General features: G+C 43.9%; 2 protein-coding genes across 2 annotated transcripts; both read right to left on the bottom strand.

Moving 5' to 3' along the window:
- Positions 1 to 483: 483 nt before the first annotated feature.
- Positions 484 to 10776, bottom strand: aarsd1 (alanyl-tRNA synthetase domain containing 1). Its single transcript, XM_088906118.1, has 12 exons — positions 10615 to 10776; positions 10125 to 10253; positions 9000 to 9159; positions 7985 to 8042; positions 7029 to 7185; positions 6827 to 6943; positions 5920 to 6050; positions 4932 to 4998; positions 4219 to 4310; positions 2974 to 3028; positions 1888 to 1982; positions 484 to 1131 (listed from the first exon to the last, which is right to left on the bottom strand). Exons 1-12 carry the CDS (start codon positions 10651 to 10653, stop codon positions 993 to 995), a joined length of 1239 nt encoding a protein of 412 aa, XP_088762244.1. The 5' UTR covers positions 10654 to 10776; the 3' UTR covers positions 484 to 992.
- Positions 10777 to 11333: 557 nt separating this feature from the next.
- Positions 11334 to 15572, bottom strand: ptges3l (prostaglandin E synthase 3 like). The gene is made up of 7 exons (XM_088906119.1): positions 15325 to 15572; positions 14735 to 14848; positions 14135 to 14201; positions 13529 to 13627; positions 13348 to 13437; positions 12991 to 13053; positions 11334 to 12278 (listed from the first exon to the last, which is right to left on the bottom strand). The coding sequence occupies exons 1-7, from the start codon at positions 15351 to 15353 to the stop codon at positions 12270 to 12272; spliced, it is 471 nt and encodes a 156-aa protein (XP_088762245.1). The 5' UTR covers positions 15354 to 15572; the 3' UTR covers positions 11334 to 12269.
- Positions 15573 to 15736: the final 164 nt, after the last annotated feature.

Below are 15736 nucleotides of genomic sequence, written 5' to 3' on the forward strand. Positions count from 1 at the left end.
TGCACCGTACCTATATGTGACGCGATCAAAAACAGAAAAAACAAACTGTAAACAACAAAATCAAGAGCCAAGGTCAAATCATTCCAGACACCAATGCTTTCAAATGTGACATTTGAAAGTAGTAAGACTTAATAAAAAAGGGTTTGTCCCTTAAATTAACATTTCTGCAGATGAGCTCACAACCCAATCTATTATAGATTATAGATCTCGGTATTACAGACTTCTGCTTGAATTTCAAAATTCACACACTCGTGAGAAAATGAGTTTAGATGAGAAGTGCGATGAACAAAAAGGGAAAAACACACATGCAGTAGAGTATCAGTTCTGGTTTTCCTTGTTTTTACCCCATAAAGCTCGCATTCACAATGCACACAGAAGAAACAGCAGTCTTTTGCTCCTCCAAACAAAAAACTAGCAGTGGATTTCAGTGCTCTGTACAGAAAGTCACTATTATAAGGCCAATAAAAATAGGAAAGGATCTTCTGGACCTGCATGTCTTTATATTGAGCAAAAAGAGGTTTCATTACATTCCCATTCATTAAAAGACATTAAACATTTTCGCCAGGCTAAACATTTGTGCTTCACAACCAAAAAAAAAAAGTTTTTTAAAGCCCATTTTAAATTACAATCAAAGTAATATTAGTGCTTTCACTGCAGGGACAAAAAGAGGAAAAATCGTGAGAGAGCTGACCAGTATAATGGCCAAGGTTTAATACAAACAGCCTCTAAGCTAATTGGGCCACTTGGGCTTGGAGTGGGATGTACAAGATTCTTAGTCATTAGATTTTGCGAACATATAATATACTTAATCCTATTCTCTTGAACTTTTCTGGTTGTATTATATATTTATATTTATTTTGGATTCCGTGCACCACTGACTCGCTCCTGAGGAAATCAGCGTTGCGGGTGAGATGAGCAGGGCTGCAGCGTGCGCGCTCTCGTTCTCGGAACCGCGCGGGCAGTTTGTGAGCCGCAGGGCAGGTGCAGCGGGGTCACTCCTCCTCCGAGCTGCAGTGCTTCAGGTACTCCAGCAGGAGGAGCTCCGCCTCCCCGCGCCGGGCCATGCGACTGGCCTTGCCCTGGTACCGCCCGCGCTTGCCAGCCCCCTTCCCGTCCAACGTCTCCGCCACCCTGCACGACAGAAAGGGCAAGCGCTGTCGCCTTCACTTAGAAGAGCTAGATCTATCCCACCTGTCTAATCTTTTTATCCAAGTCAGGGTCGCGGGGGAGCCAGAGCCTATCCCAGCAAGCACTGGGCACAAGGCAGGGTGCACCCTGGACAGGATGCCAGTCCATCACAGGGCACACACTCACACCAGGGCCAATTTTCCCATTACCCTACCAGCATGTCATTGGACTATGGGAGGAAACCACCATGAACATGCTGACTGCACCCCAGCAATGGAGCCCAGGGCCCTAGTGCTGCCAGGCAGCAATGGCAACCACTGACTTATAATTTATCACTGTAGAATAATAAAACTTCTTGCACTTCATTTATTAGTGCTTTTTCAACACAAAGGACTTTACATATAGGAGACACTATCTACCACAGTTCACACAGCTCAGAGTAATAGCCAAGTCCAAAAGATAATAATTCAAACAAGCTACCACAGTCATGCTGTTGAAGCCAGTGCCCAGGTTTCTTCCACGAAACCACAGCTGGATGACATCTTTGGATCAATTAGTTACCAGTTACTAAATGGACTAGATGGGCAAAATGACTTCCTCTCATTCGTTATGGTTCTCATGCTCTTATTTGAACAACAGTACAGAACTCTGTAAAATAAACCTGTCTGGTTCTGTCATTTTCCAAGACATCCAGAGAGGCTTGAACAGCCACGAATCCCAGGCCGCAGAGTGCAGTCCAGCCCCGGCCAGACGCCTCACCTGGGTCCCAGCGAGTCCACGGTTTCCGCCGGGCCGGCCAGCAGGAACAGCCCTGCTCCCTTTTCCTCCCCCACAGTCAGGAACAGCAGCGTATCCTGTAGGGAGACAGGAGCAGAGCCGATGAGATTGATCCTGCAGAGCGGCTGCATCTGCAGGCTTGCATTCCGCTTCTGCGTTTAATGACTCCGTAGACACAATAATCCTCTTCGTCTTAGCGGCTCCCAAGGCGTTAGTCACCTATAAATGCTGCATAGCTCTCCAGGAGCAAGAGCGAGGACAATCACAGCAAGGCAGCATCTACAGCTCAGCTTCCTGTTGACTCCCCACAGGTTCCTGTTGACTTTCCCAGGACACCGGGAGTTCAGCATTTATGAAACTCTGAAACTCTCAGCATAACTCCTGTTCAAGAGCAATTCAGGTTTTTACCCCAGCGAACTCTGTAAAACGCTGGACACTGGCCATCATGGTGTCCAAGCTGCCAGGAGCCGCGATGATCAGCAGCTCAGAGGAGACACCAAGTAAAGAGCCACCAACCTTGTTCTGGAGAAGATTTTTGTGATTTTGCATAATTTTAAAGGGGTGTCACACGATCAGAAATAAGTTCCAAAGACTAGAAGCCAAACCCACAGATCCCTGCAGTCTAAATATAAAGTACTACCTACTTTTATAGAATCAGAGTCCTCAAAAAACACTTAATTAGATGACAAAGATACTGAAAAAGCACTATCCTGTCTCTTTCTACAACTTAATACTTGATACTATGTAACATCTGACACCCCAAGAAGGCTCTACAGCTGAAACATTGTGTCTTTTCTTCTCTTTTCAGCAGGGAATAAACCTTTACTTGTTCCTTTGCAACTTAATACTGTTATGTACTTCCCCTCCAATGCAGTAAAAATTTGGTTCAAATTCATGCAGCATCAAAAGATAATATTTTGTTTTTATTTATATAAATTAAACTGGATAAGCTACAATCTCCCAGTCTAGGCAGATTTGTGTGTGGCAGGTGTTGTCTGGTTAAATACTGGCTAGTACAAATATTAAGGAGACACTAATTAATACAGGAATGTTAAAATAACATCTTACTTCAGTGCCAATTTCATTTGCAATGATGTTCATGAACTCGTTGTCTCCATCCTTCCTAGACAGAAAGACAAATAAAGTAAATTCAAGAACTATTTGTATATCACAAGAGGAAAGAAAATCTTATTTTTTGTGCACAGAATTAAGGTACTTATTGAAATGAACATGCTCTTTATTAAACCTGAAGACAAAATCATTTTGCTTTTAGTCTTTTAATTATTTTGAGACATCTTCACCGAAGAACCGCTGCCTTTTTCATAGTGATGACGTCGGAAGCCTATCATCATCTGATACAATGGGTGAGATTCTCAATCAGCTACTAACTTCCAAATGGGCAAGACGGACAGGAGAGTCTTCTCTCGTTTGCACCCTTTCTAACATTCTTCAAAGAAAAGCTTGACCAGGGAGTCAAGCCCTCCCTGGGACACTGGACCCAGTGTTAGTGGGAAGCACAGGCTCTGCAACCCTCTACTGTCCCCTAGTGGATCACTTTCAGTACTGCAGTTTGAACAGCATTTGCACAAAGCAAGGGGGAGGCATGGTGGCGCAGCAGTCAGCATTGCTGCCTCTCAGCTTTGGGGCCCTGGGTTCAAGGTTGGGCCTGGGGTACTATCTGTGTGTTTCTATGTTCTACCCATTTTCACATGGGTTTTCTCCAGGTGCTCTGGTTTCCTCCCACAGGCCAAAGAAATGCTGGTATCTGGGAACACTGGCCCTGGTGAGAGAGAGTGTGCGTGACGGACAGGTGTCCTGCCCAGGGTGTACCTGGCCTGCACCCGTTGCTTGCCAAGATGGCGGCTCCCCCACAACCCTGAATTAGGTGAAGCGGATAGAAAACAGATTGATGAATGGAGAAGGAAGAGTTTTTGGGGTGCTGCTCTGGAAAGAGATGGCTTCGACCACGTTGGCGTGACTCTCCCAGCAGGAAACAACACTTCTCACTCTCCGCAAAAGGAAGCTTCCCTTTATTCTCATTATTCTAACTGATGTATAATAGACACAGTACGGAGGCATTAACTAGTCAACAGCACACCCATTTTACAAATGCTGAGATACAAAAATTAATCCCCTGGACTAATTCATTTTGTATTTTTTCAGACCACACAAATTCCTTAAGCAAACAGACTGATGGTAAATGGTTTTCAACAAAAAAGAAAAGGCTGATGACATACAAATGTGAGGATATGGACCTCTTTTTTCTTCCACAGAATGTTTTAAGTATCTGTGCAGCAGGGGATTTTTTATTACCTGTGTAAACAGAACAGTTTGCCTCTGTTTGGGTTGCTCTTGAAGTTCTGGGCAGTGAGGACAGCCAGGTCTCGTAACAGATTAAGGTTGTTCTGTGAGAAAAGCCAAAAAGAAAATATAATGTTAAATAACTGGAAAAAAAGAAAGCAAAAGTGGGCTGGGCAGAGACTGGGCAAAGACATTTAACACAGTCTCATAATTACTTTGCAGACTTCAATGCTATCAATATGTTAAACCATTAATTAACGCAAGATGATGAATAGAATTCCATCAGGTTAGTTCAAAAAAATAAATCTATTCTATACAAAAACATTTGTGTCTGCACTACAACAGCACACTGGTTAGTAACCAGCTAGTAACCAGATGTCAGTCACACAAGTAACCAGCTTCCAGCTTGTGATCAAAGATCAGCACCAGAATGAGCTGGATGATCCCCAAACTGTTCAAGCTGATGCCAGGGATTGCTTTGAGAAACAGCTTCATGTCACTCTTGGATCATTTAACTAAGTTGATCCAAAGGGGCAACACAGGGCACATGGCCTCCTTCCATCTGTAACTCCTTCGAGAAATTCTCTCCTGTCTGCTTGAACCCTGTATTCCCTATGTTGAATCTTTTAACTATTCAGTCCGTTGTTTTTCTCTTCTGATAAAACGGCTGAAGAGGAGCAAACTCAGTGAGGAGACAGGGAAACGAAGGCGCACGACTGACTTACTTTCTGCAGCAGCTTGACAGACTTCTGCAGCTTGTCCACCGCTTCAACATGCTCCTCTGCGCCCGTTCTGAAAGAAACGGCCTTGTGTGAGTGGCCCTGATGAGGAAGATAGGGGCAATGATCCTGGGGATTGCTAGGTACCTGTATTCACAAAATACACGCAGACCACATGCTGACATGGATAAAATTAACCCGCAAAACAAGACAATGTCTTAGCAAAAGCATCTGGGGAGTTTTTTTACTTATCAAGACCACAGAATTATGGCAAATCAACTTTGTCAGGCAAAACAGTGTTCTGCTTTTCGATTGCTCAGATCACAAATTCATGACAAATACAGTACATCATTTTAAACAGCATTAGTTTCAGTACACTGATGAACCCATTGTTTCTTCTCAACTTGTGTCTTGGGGATGTGGAAGCATGCATGATCACAACCATTGCCAGTAATCCCTTATAAAATGCTCGGTGGTCCCTAGTGTCTCAACCAATTAGCATCCATTCTGAAAGTCAGCTGAGGCCTATAATCCAGACATCACTGGTTTGAGCCCAGGCTATGCCATAAGCAACTATAAACTGTAATCAAAATTCATCGAGTAACAGAGAGTAATTGGCCGCATGCTGCTGGTGTTAGATGGTTTCAAGTTTGTCAGTGTGTCCTTGCTCAATGTAAAACCCAAGACTTGATGCCCAACCCTCATAAAGTTGCTCTTTCAATTATACACTGCACATCCCACAGTGCCCTGCATGGTGAACGGTTCTGCCAAGAGTGCTTTTTCTGGAAGAAAGCTTCAACTGAGACCTCCCTCCCATGCTGGTACAGCGTTAGAGACATGAGCCCTATTGATTAAAGAGCGGTAAATCTAAACAGAGAAAAAAATCACCGTCAATTTCTTTTTCAAATGGAAAGCCCTCACTCCTGACAGCTCCTCTACTGGACGAACAGGACCAAACAGAGTACATGCTCTTTCTCGGTAACTGAACGCTTACTTGAGCAGGGAGGTCAGAGCTCTCTCGGTGTTATAGCTTCTGTCAGCGTATTTCAGAACCCTGTCTCCTGCCAGGAATATCACATTCGTTTTGTTCTTCTTTCCTTTCTCTGTCCCAAGAATTTTAATAACCTAAATGAAAAAAAAATGATTTTAGAGTTAGCACAATCTGCATGCCTTAACAGCAGCTGTTCCTATGAAAAGAAGCATCATGCTAATGCAAGAACTGCTGACAACATGGTCCGTTTCAGCTGACTCCACTGAATCTCGTTGTCAGTGCCCCGTTTTGGATGTGTTGATTTAACTTATTTTGCTCTGAACATTTTTACAAAATGTTAAAACATCAGGAAGAAAGCCAGTGCAGTAACATAAGTGAGATTTTTAATTTGTTTTAACCAAATTTCATTGCAATTAGATGCTATGTCAATAAAGTATTGTCCTGCCAGGGACTCTGTTCACAGCAATATGCAATCTGGTTTGGAATCTGATCAGTCTACGCATGTCCTAAAATCAGGAGGACAGTACAGGCAGTATGTGGTAACCAAAGACACTAATAAGGATCAACATTTGTTATTATAAGGTGTGCTGTAAGCACAGCTGGGGTACCCAATGTCAGCATTCACTAAAACACTTGCCCAGTGAACAGCACTGTTCTTTAGTACTTTTGGGAATGGCTTGTGTAATTCTGGTTGTGCTTTCGCCATTTGTTCCCCACTGTTGGACCCCCCATCTTCAGTGCCCCAACGAAACAGGAAGCTTGCAGCTGTCTTTGATTTTCTGTACTGTAAAGCACGAGGCTTTGAAGGCAGGAAGAGCTTGCTTCACCCAGACGAATCACTAAGACCCTGGAGGAGGCGCTGGGGAATAAAGACCTCGGTACGCTGGTGCGTCTGACTGACACCCCTTACCTGCAGGTGGCTGAGGTTCGACACGTGAGTACCGCAGCACATGTTGGCGTCGATCCCTTCGATGTCGATTATCCGAACCGGTCCTGCGTGGTCCTCGGGCAGGCCCCGGCTTCGTACCTGGGAGGACACAAGACAAGGTCGCACGCAGGGCCTCTCGGCGGACCCAGGGGGACACGGTCCCTCCCCCCCCCCCGATTCGCACCTTCTCCACGGCCGGGTCGTCGGGGGACAGGAGCTGCACCGCGACGGGGACGCAGGCTCTGATCTTCTCGTTCACAGCTCTCTCCAGGGCCTCCGCCTCTCCCGGCTTCATGGCGGCCGTGTCCAGCTCGATCACGCTGCGCTGGCGACCCAGCTCCCTGGCGCACACACACACACACCCACCCATCACCGTGCATCACAGTCTCTGCGCATGCTGCTTCAGCCAGTAGCACAAAGGATGTCTTCCTTGCCCTCTTCAGGCAACTTCCAGCGCTCATCCCAGCAACACACACAGCCGCAGAGCAACCTGGCCTCTGTAGTTCTGCGACACTTCGATCTTCCCGGTACAATACTCCCATATCAGCACAGCTTTGCCCCAGTACGTTAGAGGGCTTTTTAACCCCTCAACCTGGTCTAGTTACACAAATACAGATGTTGCTCCATTAAGTCACCCATGAGTGAGCTGCCCTACAAACTTCATCATTAAGGAGGTATCTGTCATCTCTCAAAAGAGCCTAGCAGGGTATAGTCGAAAACTGAACTGAGACTAAATACTGCTTCTATACTGATATTCAACCTTCAATCTAACATTAAAGAATGGAAGAAACTTGGAGTGAAATTTTGCAAAAAGTCAACATCAATTTGTATACAAATGAACAGATTGGCTCTCAATTGTGGCCAGTTTTGCTGTGGTATTACAACACTATGCGAGGGAGAGAGAGGTATTTATTTGATTTATGTATTTGTCCATTGGGATTCGTATTCGCATTGTTCTCTCAGGATGTACACTACCCAACAGACATCACTTTCTCACAACACGCACAGCATATTACAGAATACTAAATAATAATAATAATAATAAATAAAGACAGTACAACAAAGCACAATAACATACTAAGGGTACAGAACAATAAACACAAAGGACAATAAATGAGTAAATAATAAAGAAATGCTTACCAGGATGTAGTCTTGTACCCAAACATCGAGTCTGCAATGGCTGTGATTAAGTGCTGTCCTGAAATACATTTTTAAAAGAGAAAGGTTTACACAATGTATGTCATTTTGGTTATACATGTCCTTTAATGTCTGCAGTCAACACGGAGTTTCCACATGTGTTATTTTACAACTGGAGTGGCAATGCGTGTGCATGTCTGGAACAGCACTACGAGAGAATCAGGCCTGTGGACAGAAAATAAGCCACAGAGTGGAAAGAGAGCAATTCGTTCTGCTCCCGAGAACGATATAATACACTGGGAAATCCGGGAATTAGAATTCCCGCCTGTACTGAATTACATTACATTTCTAGATAACTAAAATTCCTTTGACAGCCTCAGGAACACAGGTGGAAGGAATCTGACTCAGACCTTGATAATTCTATTTCTCCACCAAACCAGTAAGGAGTACTTGTCAAGCAAGCACAGCACTGTGATCTGGTTTGTGAAGCAGCGCTGAAATGAAATAGAAGCTGGGTACGCATTATAATAAGGCAACAAAAAGACTACCCATTCTATAGCGGGAAATAAAGAATGGGCACACTCTCAATGACATACAGATTTTATCAATTTGAAAGGACGTCAGTCAGGGATGAACGTGCAATCTGCTACTGGCTTAATAATCTAATGATCAACTAGTGTGAAAAGTTTTTTTGGGCTCTACCAAACCCTTTACTGATTAATATATGAACATGTGATATATACACACATCAGTTACAGTTCTAAAACTGCTCCTCAATGTGAAGACAGGGTTCTGGCCTAAAAACGGGATTGCACATGTTTTCCTACAGAAGTACCGGCTGTAGAAAAAATGGCCCACATTTCCATCTTGGGAAAATCTCACACTCACAATGTTTCCCCTCAAGCTTGTCCTGCTCCCCCGCAGAACTCTGAAAAGACCCCCAATCTCGGACTCGAGCGGGTCCCTGCAGCAGGTCGGAGAACCACAGATCTCGAGGCGAGCGGCGGCCCCTCCGTACCTGAGTGCTGCTGCATGTGGTCGAACCGCCTGTCCCAGTCCAGCTTCAGCTGCACAGAGGAGCCCTCCTCCAGAGGGGCGGCGACAAAGTGCACGGCCTCGGCGCCCTGGCGCGTCACCCGCAGCACCGGCACGCCCCCGATCAGCCCCCGGTCATCCGGCTGCGCGGGACACACAGACGGGACAGGCCCACACGCGCTCATCAAGACAAGGGCTCGGCAAGACCAGAACACGGACAGCTCCCATGACGCCGGCTGCACGTATCGACCTGTCTAGCGATATGCTGCACGAGCAACCCCAGACCGTGCTGCACAGCCTCCACGTTAATTGATACGTCAGACACCTGCAGTGGAGCTCCAGCCTTCCTTTGGCCAGTCACGAGCTGGACCCCGGAGTGGCTGGAAAATAAGCAGCCAGCACTTCAGAACCAACTTCAATTAGTACAGGATGAGGGGAGGATCAGTGGAGTCCAGGTGGCTTTTCAATCAAGCAAAGCAAGCAAATCAGCTTAGAGTGACATTTCAGTGACATTTCATCTCAGTGTGACATTTCTGGCACACGTAGAAAAGAACTACGTCGCAAACACAGTAAAACACATTATGATATATGATACAGCAGCCTCCCAAAACAGAGCTGCTTCTCCATATCCACTAAACGTTTAATAGCTTCCTGAACTCTTGCTCCATTAAACACCCCCCACTTCATCTCTGACTTGGATTTAATGCACATGTAGTGCTCCTCCCACTTGCTTCAGGTCTAGCCAATTACAACACTTTTTAGGACATTTCGGGACGCCAGTTCACCGCGGGGCACACATTGACACAGACAGGCACCCACTCACACCAGGGTTTGTCTTCCTAGAAGCTAATTAACCTACCAGCAGGGCTTTGGGCTGTGAGTGGAAACCCATACGAACACTGGAAAGAGAACATGCAAACTCCACACGGACAGCACCGCAGGAAGTGACCCCAGAGGGCCCAACCGTTAAGAGGCGCCCAGTGCTAACCACTTTGTCACTAAGCAACCAAATGAAGATTACTCCTCTGATCTGTTACCTTCCTAATTGTCTCAGTGCCTTATGAAGAACCCCCGTCCCTGCCCATCCTAAAGAGCACAGTTCGCTCACCTGTCCGCCTCCCTCGGGGAAGAGAACGGTGTCTTCCAGGATGACATTAAAGCCCTTCACGGTCTCCTTTTTCCCACTGTTGTCCAGTTTCAGCTCCGCGGGGCGGCACGACACCACCGTGGTGGTGAACTGAAAATACAAGAAGGCAGCCGAGGACCCACACAAAGATGAGCAGCAAAATATTTTGTTTTCAGAGAGCAAAGAAATATGAAAACTTGCTTTTCTTAGATGCACGCTCATGCGTAGTTACGATGCACACTTGTGCGAAGTTAAAATCGTTATTTAAAAAACGAATAAGCGAATTAACAAATTTAAGATCTCAAAATATTTAATATTGAACAAGCAAACATGATTTCTATCGAAGAAATCTAGGTTAGCCGATTTTACATATTATTAAATGATGTCATTGTATAAGGACCATACAAGAAACGTAGAATACCGGTATTTCATTGAAAGTCAAAATACTTCATGTATATGTTTGCTCTCCTACCTCTTGCAGGTAACAGTCCCTCTGACACTGAAAGGCCATATTTATCAGTGGTACGACGAAACAACAACCTCGAAGAACATTAAATAACGACAAAACTTAAGACTGCAGCAGCAGCTGCTCCGGGCACGATACTTTCTGTTCAATGTACGGAAAGCACATTGGGACAGTCTGTTTTTTCAAACGCTGGATCGTGTCATTAGCAAGTACTGTATATTTGATGGGTAGTGGATTTTATTAAAACGTTAGAAAATGTCACTGCAAGGTTTTTAAAATGTGTAAGAAATGAACAGGGTGGGTGGAGCGGGTTGTGAAAATGACCCTGTAACACTTTGAACTCGCTCTCACGTAGAAGAGATGTGTTTTTTCTTTTATTTAGTAGAAAAGGAAAAATATTGATCCAAATTGCGTTAGGGTATCTTGTTATCAGATATCCAACCTTTCGTTCTTTTACCAATTGTTAATCATCTGCATCCATAAACTTAAGGTTTGTGAAGAGACTTCCTGGCGATATTTTAAGTCGGGACAATGAATGTGTGTTTTGTTGTTTTGAGTGTTTATTTTAAAGAGAACTGAGATTATGCAAATCTGAGTATTTTTCTTCTAGAAATAATCCCTTGAGTTATAAAGTCATTAAAAAAAATATTGTAATCAAAAAGGAGTGAAAACCATTTAGTTTTTGAATTTATTTGAATTGAATCGAATGAAAAAAAACAAAGCCATTTTCTTTTGGTATTAATTTAATAAATGTTATAGAAAACAACTTCTCTGTACACAACCTGCCTACGATGATATAAATACACAGCCTGCTGAAAAAAAAATAAAAGAAATTAAAGTTTGTGGGTGAGAGGGGTTTGACTTAAACTGTTTTTGCTATGTTCTTGTAGAATTTGTGTGTCAAAAAATTACATGTATAAGGAGACAATGTTTTCTGACCACGTGATTTAACAATGTAGATAGACAAAGTCAAAATTCACACTTAACTTCTGCATTTTTCCTTGATTACAAAAAAAACTCTCATTGTCCAGCTCAAGCCTCCGTCTTCAGAGGTTAAGAGGGGATGTTCAAGTTTTCACTTCATTTCACTCAGGACCTAAATTATTTTAACAGACCTGTCATTTCCTCTATAAGGCCTGTACTCTGATGTACAGTATGAGCCCCATTAGAGCACTGTATTGACATCTTATATAGGTATGCCACACATCAATTTAATGTTTTTGCATGTATTATATGGTAGTTATTTATATTACACTGATTTACACATTTGTCAAATCCACTGGGTGTTTTATGTGCTCTGTATTCGTGTTTTTATTGTTGTCTAAGTGGGGCAAAGGAAAATCTCCACTGTATGTGGGCAATAAAATAGTTTCTGAAAAATCTCAAAGCACAACTCACAGTCCATATACCCTACAAAAGCAGTGTAAATTTACACCTTGCTCAAACTTGGAACAACACAGCACGTGTCTTATGAAACCAAGAATAGTACAAACACCTGCTGTGTTTTTTTAAAGAATAGGTGTAAAAAACGTTCTGACGCAGAGGCTGTGCATGTACTTTCTTTCAGTCCGAACCAGCCATTCAGTCTCTGCTCCCGAAGCCCAGTCTAGATAAAAGTGAACCTTTAATTTTGCAGTATTGGCTGCGTCTTCGCCAAAGACTCAGTCATCCTGTAGAGAGAGAAGAATCAGTCATTCAGAAAAGCCGGCGCTGTGTTCTTATCCAGCCGTACCTAAAATTTCCCCAGGGATAGCACACAAACAGATCCAGTCCCGTGTGGCAGGCCTGTCTTCGGAGGGACTGTATTATAGGATACTGTCACTAGAGTCCGCCACAGGCCTCTCACTCTTGTACATAAGGGCAAGTACGTCTCAGGGGGTGTCTACGTTATAAATATCCAAGCATTTTCTAACCGCTTCTTCCAATTCAGGGTCACGGGGGAGCCAGAGTGTATCCCAGCAAGCAATGGGCATAAGGCAGGGTTCTCTCTGGACGGGATGTTAGTCCATCACAGGGCACACCCAGACACTGACATGCACACACTCACACCAGGACCAACTTTCCCTGAAGCCAATTAATCTACCATGAGGTTGTTGGACTGTGGGAGGAAAGTGGGGCACATGGAGGAAACCCACACAGAACACAGGGAGAACGTCCAATTCCTGGGGTGCTATCCATACAGATGCTGTCCACTGTGCCACCATGGCTGCCTGGCGGACAATTCCATTTTATATAAAAAAATAACCCTAAACCTGCAAATTGGCTACTAATCTCTATGTGCAGTTGTGACAGAACTGAAATCATTCTGATAACATGAGCCCCATTGCAATTCACCCCAACCCATGGAAAGTGAATAAGGAACAGGAAGTGTGTAAGACTCACATCGAGATCATCAAGGTCATCCATGGCAGGAGGTGGTCCACCTTTGCTCACGCCTCTAATCATCTGAGAGAGAGACCCAGGGGACAGGTTAGCCTTGGGGGTCCGGCAGGCAGGAGCTCTACAGAGGCTGGGTGGGGTTTAATGGACCCTAAAGTCTGTCACCAGCAGGTTCAAGACACCTTGAAATTTGATCCAGCTTCTAGCTCTATGCCCTCAATAGAAAAAAAGAGCTGTGCACATTCTCAAAATGGACTTCCCTTAACTTGTGATGACATTGTGATTAGCTGTTTCTGGACTTTTTTCATTCAGGTTTTGACTTTGATTAGGTGACCGAAGCCAGTGAGCAGTTTCACTTACGTCAATATATTTCTCGTACTCAGCCATGCCCTCCTCCTCCTCCTTCTCCCAGTCCCTCCAGTTATCAAAGTCCACGGACAACCAGCTGGGCTGCAGGACATCAGCAAAAATGGGTTATGGTTTGTGATCTGAGCAAGGGGGAATGAGGCTACTTCAGAGGAAATGGTCAGGCTCTCTTTACCTTGCCCGAATCTTTTGTTAAGCGTGGCCAAGCTACACCTTCCTTTATTTTTCTCAGCATGACATTGATCGTCCGGTCATATTTCCTTTCTCTGGAGTCCTGGAGAGACGACAGAAACATAACTGTTCTCATTAGACTGTGCTGACCTTGTGTGTCACTCAAGAATCAGAACCCCACTCTGGAAGCACAGGATGTAAGGTGGGGAGAGCTGTGCACCACTGAAATGTTTCCCCACCTCATTTCCTCTCAGTCACCACTGTTTGAAAACTACTTCCCATCATGTATAAATATTGTCTAAAGAGTTGCATCCATCAGAAAAGGATGCATTGAGGGGAAACACCAGCACTCCACTGTGCTCCCAAAAGACCGTGACACCCCACTAACATGTCCCAGGATCTTGAAAAGCAGATGGCACATCCTTAGTCATTATCCATTTGCAAATTATTAACTTTAACATTAACAAATTACTGTAACATACAGGAACATAGCCAACAGGATATAAAATCGGAGGACAAATGGATAAAATGCAGTAAAACTGTAGGGTCAAATGACAGGATTATTATGTTGTTACAATACACACGATGTGCAAAATGTTTGTCTACTCACTTTTGGCTGGATTCTGTCATAGAAATAAATCTCATTGTAGAGGTCAGTGTCATCCCCTGATTTACACCTGCCAAAGACATTTATTTAAACCAGTTATTTGATAAAATGTCAGAAACAGAACATATCAGACAATCTCTCTTCCATCTCAGCTAAAGAGTGAGGGAGAAGTATATTGAGAGCTGTTTTTTTTTTCTGTTGCAGGGCAGTTATTAAGCTTCTTGTTGTCACATTGCAAATATTAGTTTTACTGGGCTATGTTTAATTTTCCAGTCTTCTGGTCATATCTAGAACTAATCTAACTAATCATAAAGATTTAAATGTAGAAGTTCCATCCAAATCTATCCAAAAGGCAAATAAATGCAGAGAAGAAAAATGACAAGTATATTTTCCTTTACATAGAGTTTGGAAAACTAATTTAAATCTGCTTCATAGAAAACAACTATAGCCCTGGAGCAAAGCTACAATCATTCTAGAAGTTAATTACCAGGCTTCTGAGATTCTGCTGATAGAAACTGAGTTACAAGATGTATGCCATTGTGAAGCAGGTCAATATTAAACTGTAATTTTATAGTGTCGTCTGAAACACCAGGATCTACTTACCTGAATATCATTTTGTTCTCCTGTATATCAACTTGGACATCCTTGCTGTCTTCTACCAAGAAGTTGATGAACAGGTACTTTGCACGATCAAACCATATTGCTCTTGCTGGTTGACTTAAGAATAAAATCAGACAAAAAGACATATGAATTACTGCAAGTCATCCATACTGCTAACGTTTCTCTACTTAATAACTAAGCAAGTCTTCTTTACTGTCGTCATGCTGTTGAAATTTAAAACAAGTTTTCACCGTCAGTGTGGTTTCTACTTGCCTGTACTGCACACATACACTTTTATTAGTGTGTGTGAAAGACTCCTTCTCAGTGTGGCACCAGGAAAACAAGATGTTCCCCACCCTAAACATAGATATCTGAAAACTACTACATGTTTGATTGCCATAGGTTTTTCTTTGAGATTTCCAATTATGCTTTGAGCACGAGTATGGCAGAACAACTTTGCTTTCTAAGGGACTACTAGAGTAGAAAGGCTTTGGGAAAGTGCTGCACACAGCAGTGGTGTTGTTGCCGTTCCAAGTGTGATATAATAACCGAGCCTGCGAAGTCAGGGGGCCTGCACGTCCAGTCGCACTTACCTGTTCTCCGGTCTGGTGATCTTGGACATATTTGCTTGACGGAGGACAATAAACACAACAGCAAAAAAAAAAAACTCGAGCTGGACCTCACAGCAGTTCTTCAAAAGAAGAACTTAATTCCTGCTGCTTTCGCTTGCAGATCGGTGCCCAACACCACACTCTTTATCTGTGGTCTCTGAGCTCTGGGCTATTTTTAGGCTCTCCTCCTACTGCTGTCAGCTGTTGCCCCCCTTTATAGCCTGTGTGTGGAACACCAGGGAACCACAGGGCACTTTCCAGAGCCTTCTCCAGCCAATCCCACCCCCTTGCCCCTGGGACCCTCTGCATCCCCAGTGCTGATTGGTCCTCTTGGCTGGCTGGTCCCGTCCTGTCCTGTCCGGGCAGACAGCTGTCTACTGAAGAACATTGCACC

Source organism: Atractosteus spatula, chromosome 26 (genome assembly GCF_055471065.1).
Source record: "Atractosteus spatula isolate fAtrSpa1 chromosome 26, fAtrSpa1.hap1, whole genome shotgun sequence".
Taxonomy (NCBI): domain Eukaryota; kingdom Metazoa; phylum Chordata; class Actinopteri; order Semionotiformes; family Lepisosteidae; genus Atractosteus; species Atractosteus spatula.

Excerpts from the sequence above, each read along its gene's own strand:
- aarsd1 (XM_088906118.1), bottom strand. The coding sequence starts at position 10,653 with ATGGCCTTTCAGTGTCAGAGGGACTGTTACCTGCAAGAG. Across the intron at positions 8,043-8,999 it reads CCACATGCAGCAGCACTCAG|GACAGCACTTAATCACAGCC; the intron begins GTACGGAGGGGC and ends AATGTATTTCAG. Across the intron at positions 6,944-7,028 it reads ACGACCCGGCCGTGGAGAAG|GTACGAAGCCGGGGCCTGCC; the intron begins GTGCGAATCGGG and ends GTGTCCTCCCAG.
- ptges3l (XM_088906119.1), bottom strand. The coding sequence starts at position 15,353 with ATGTCCAAGATCACCAGACCGGAGAACAG. Across the intron at positions 14,849-15,324 it reads ATCACCAGACCGGAGAACAG|TCAACCAGCAAGAGCAATAT; the intron begins GTAAGTGCGACT and ends TTTATTCTTAAG. Across the intron at positions 13,438-13,528 it reads TAACAAAAGATTCGGGCAAG|CCCAGCTGGTTGTCCGTGGA; the intron begins GTAAAGAGAGCC and ends GATGTCCTGCAG.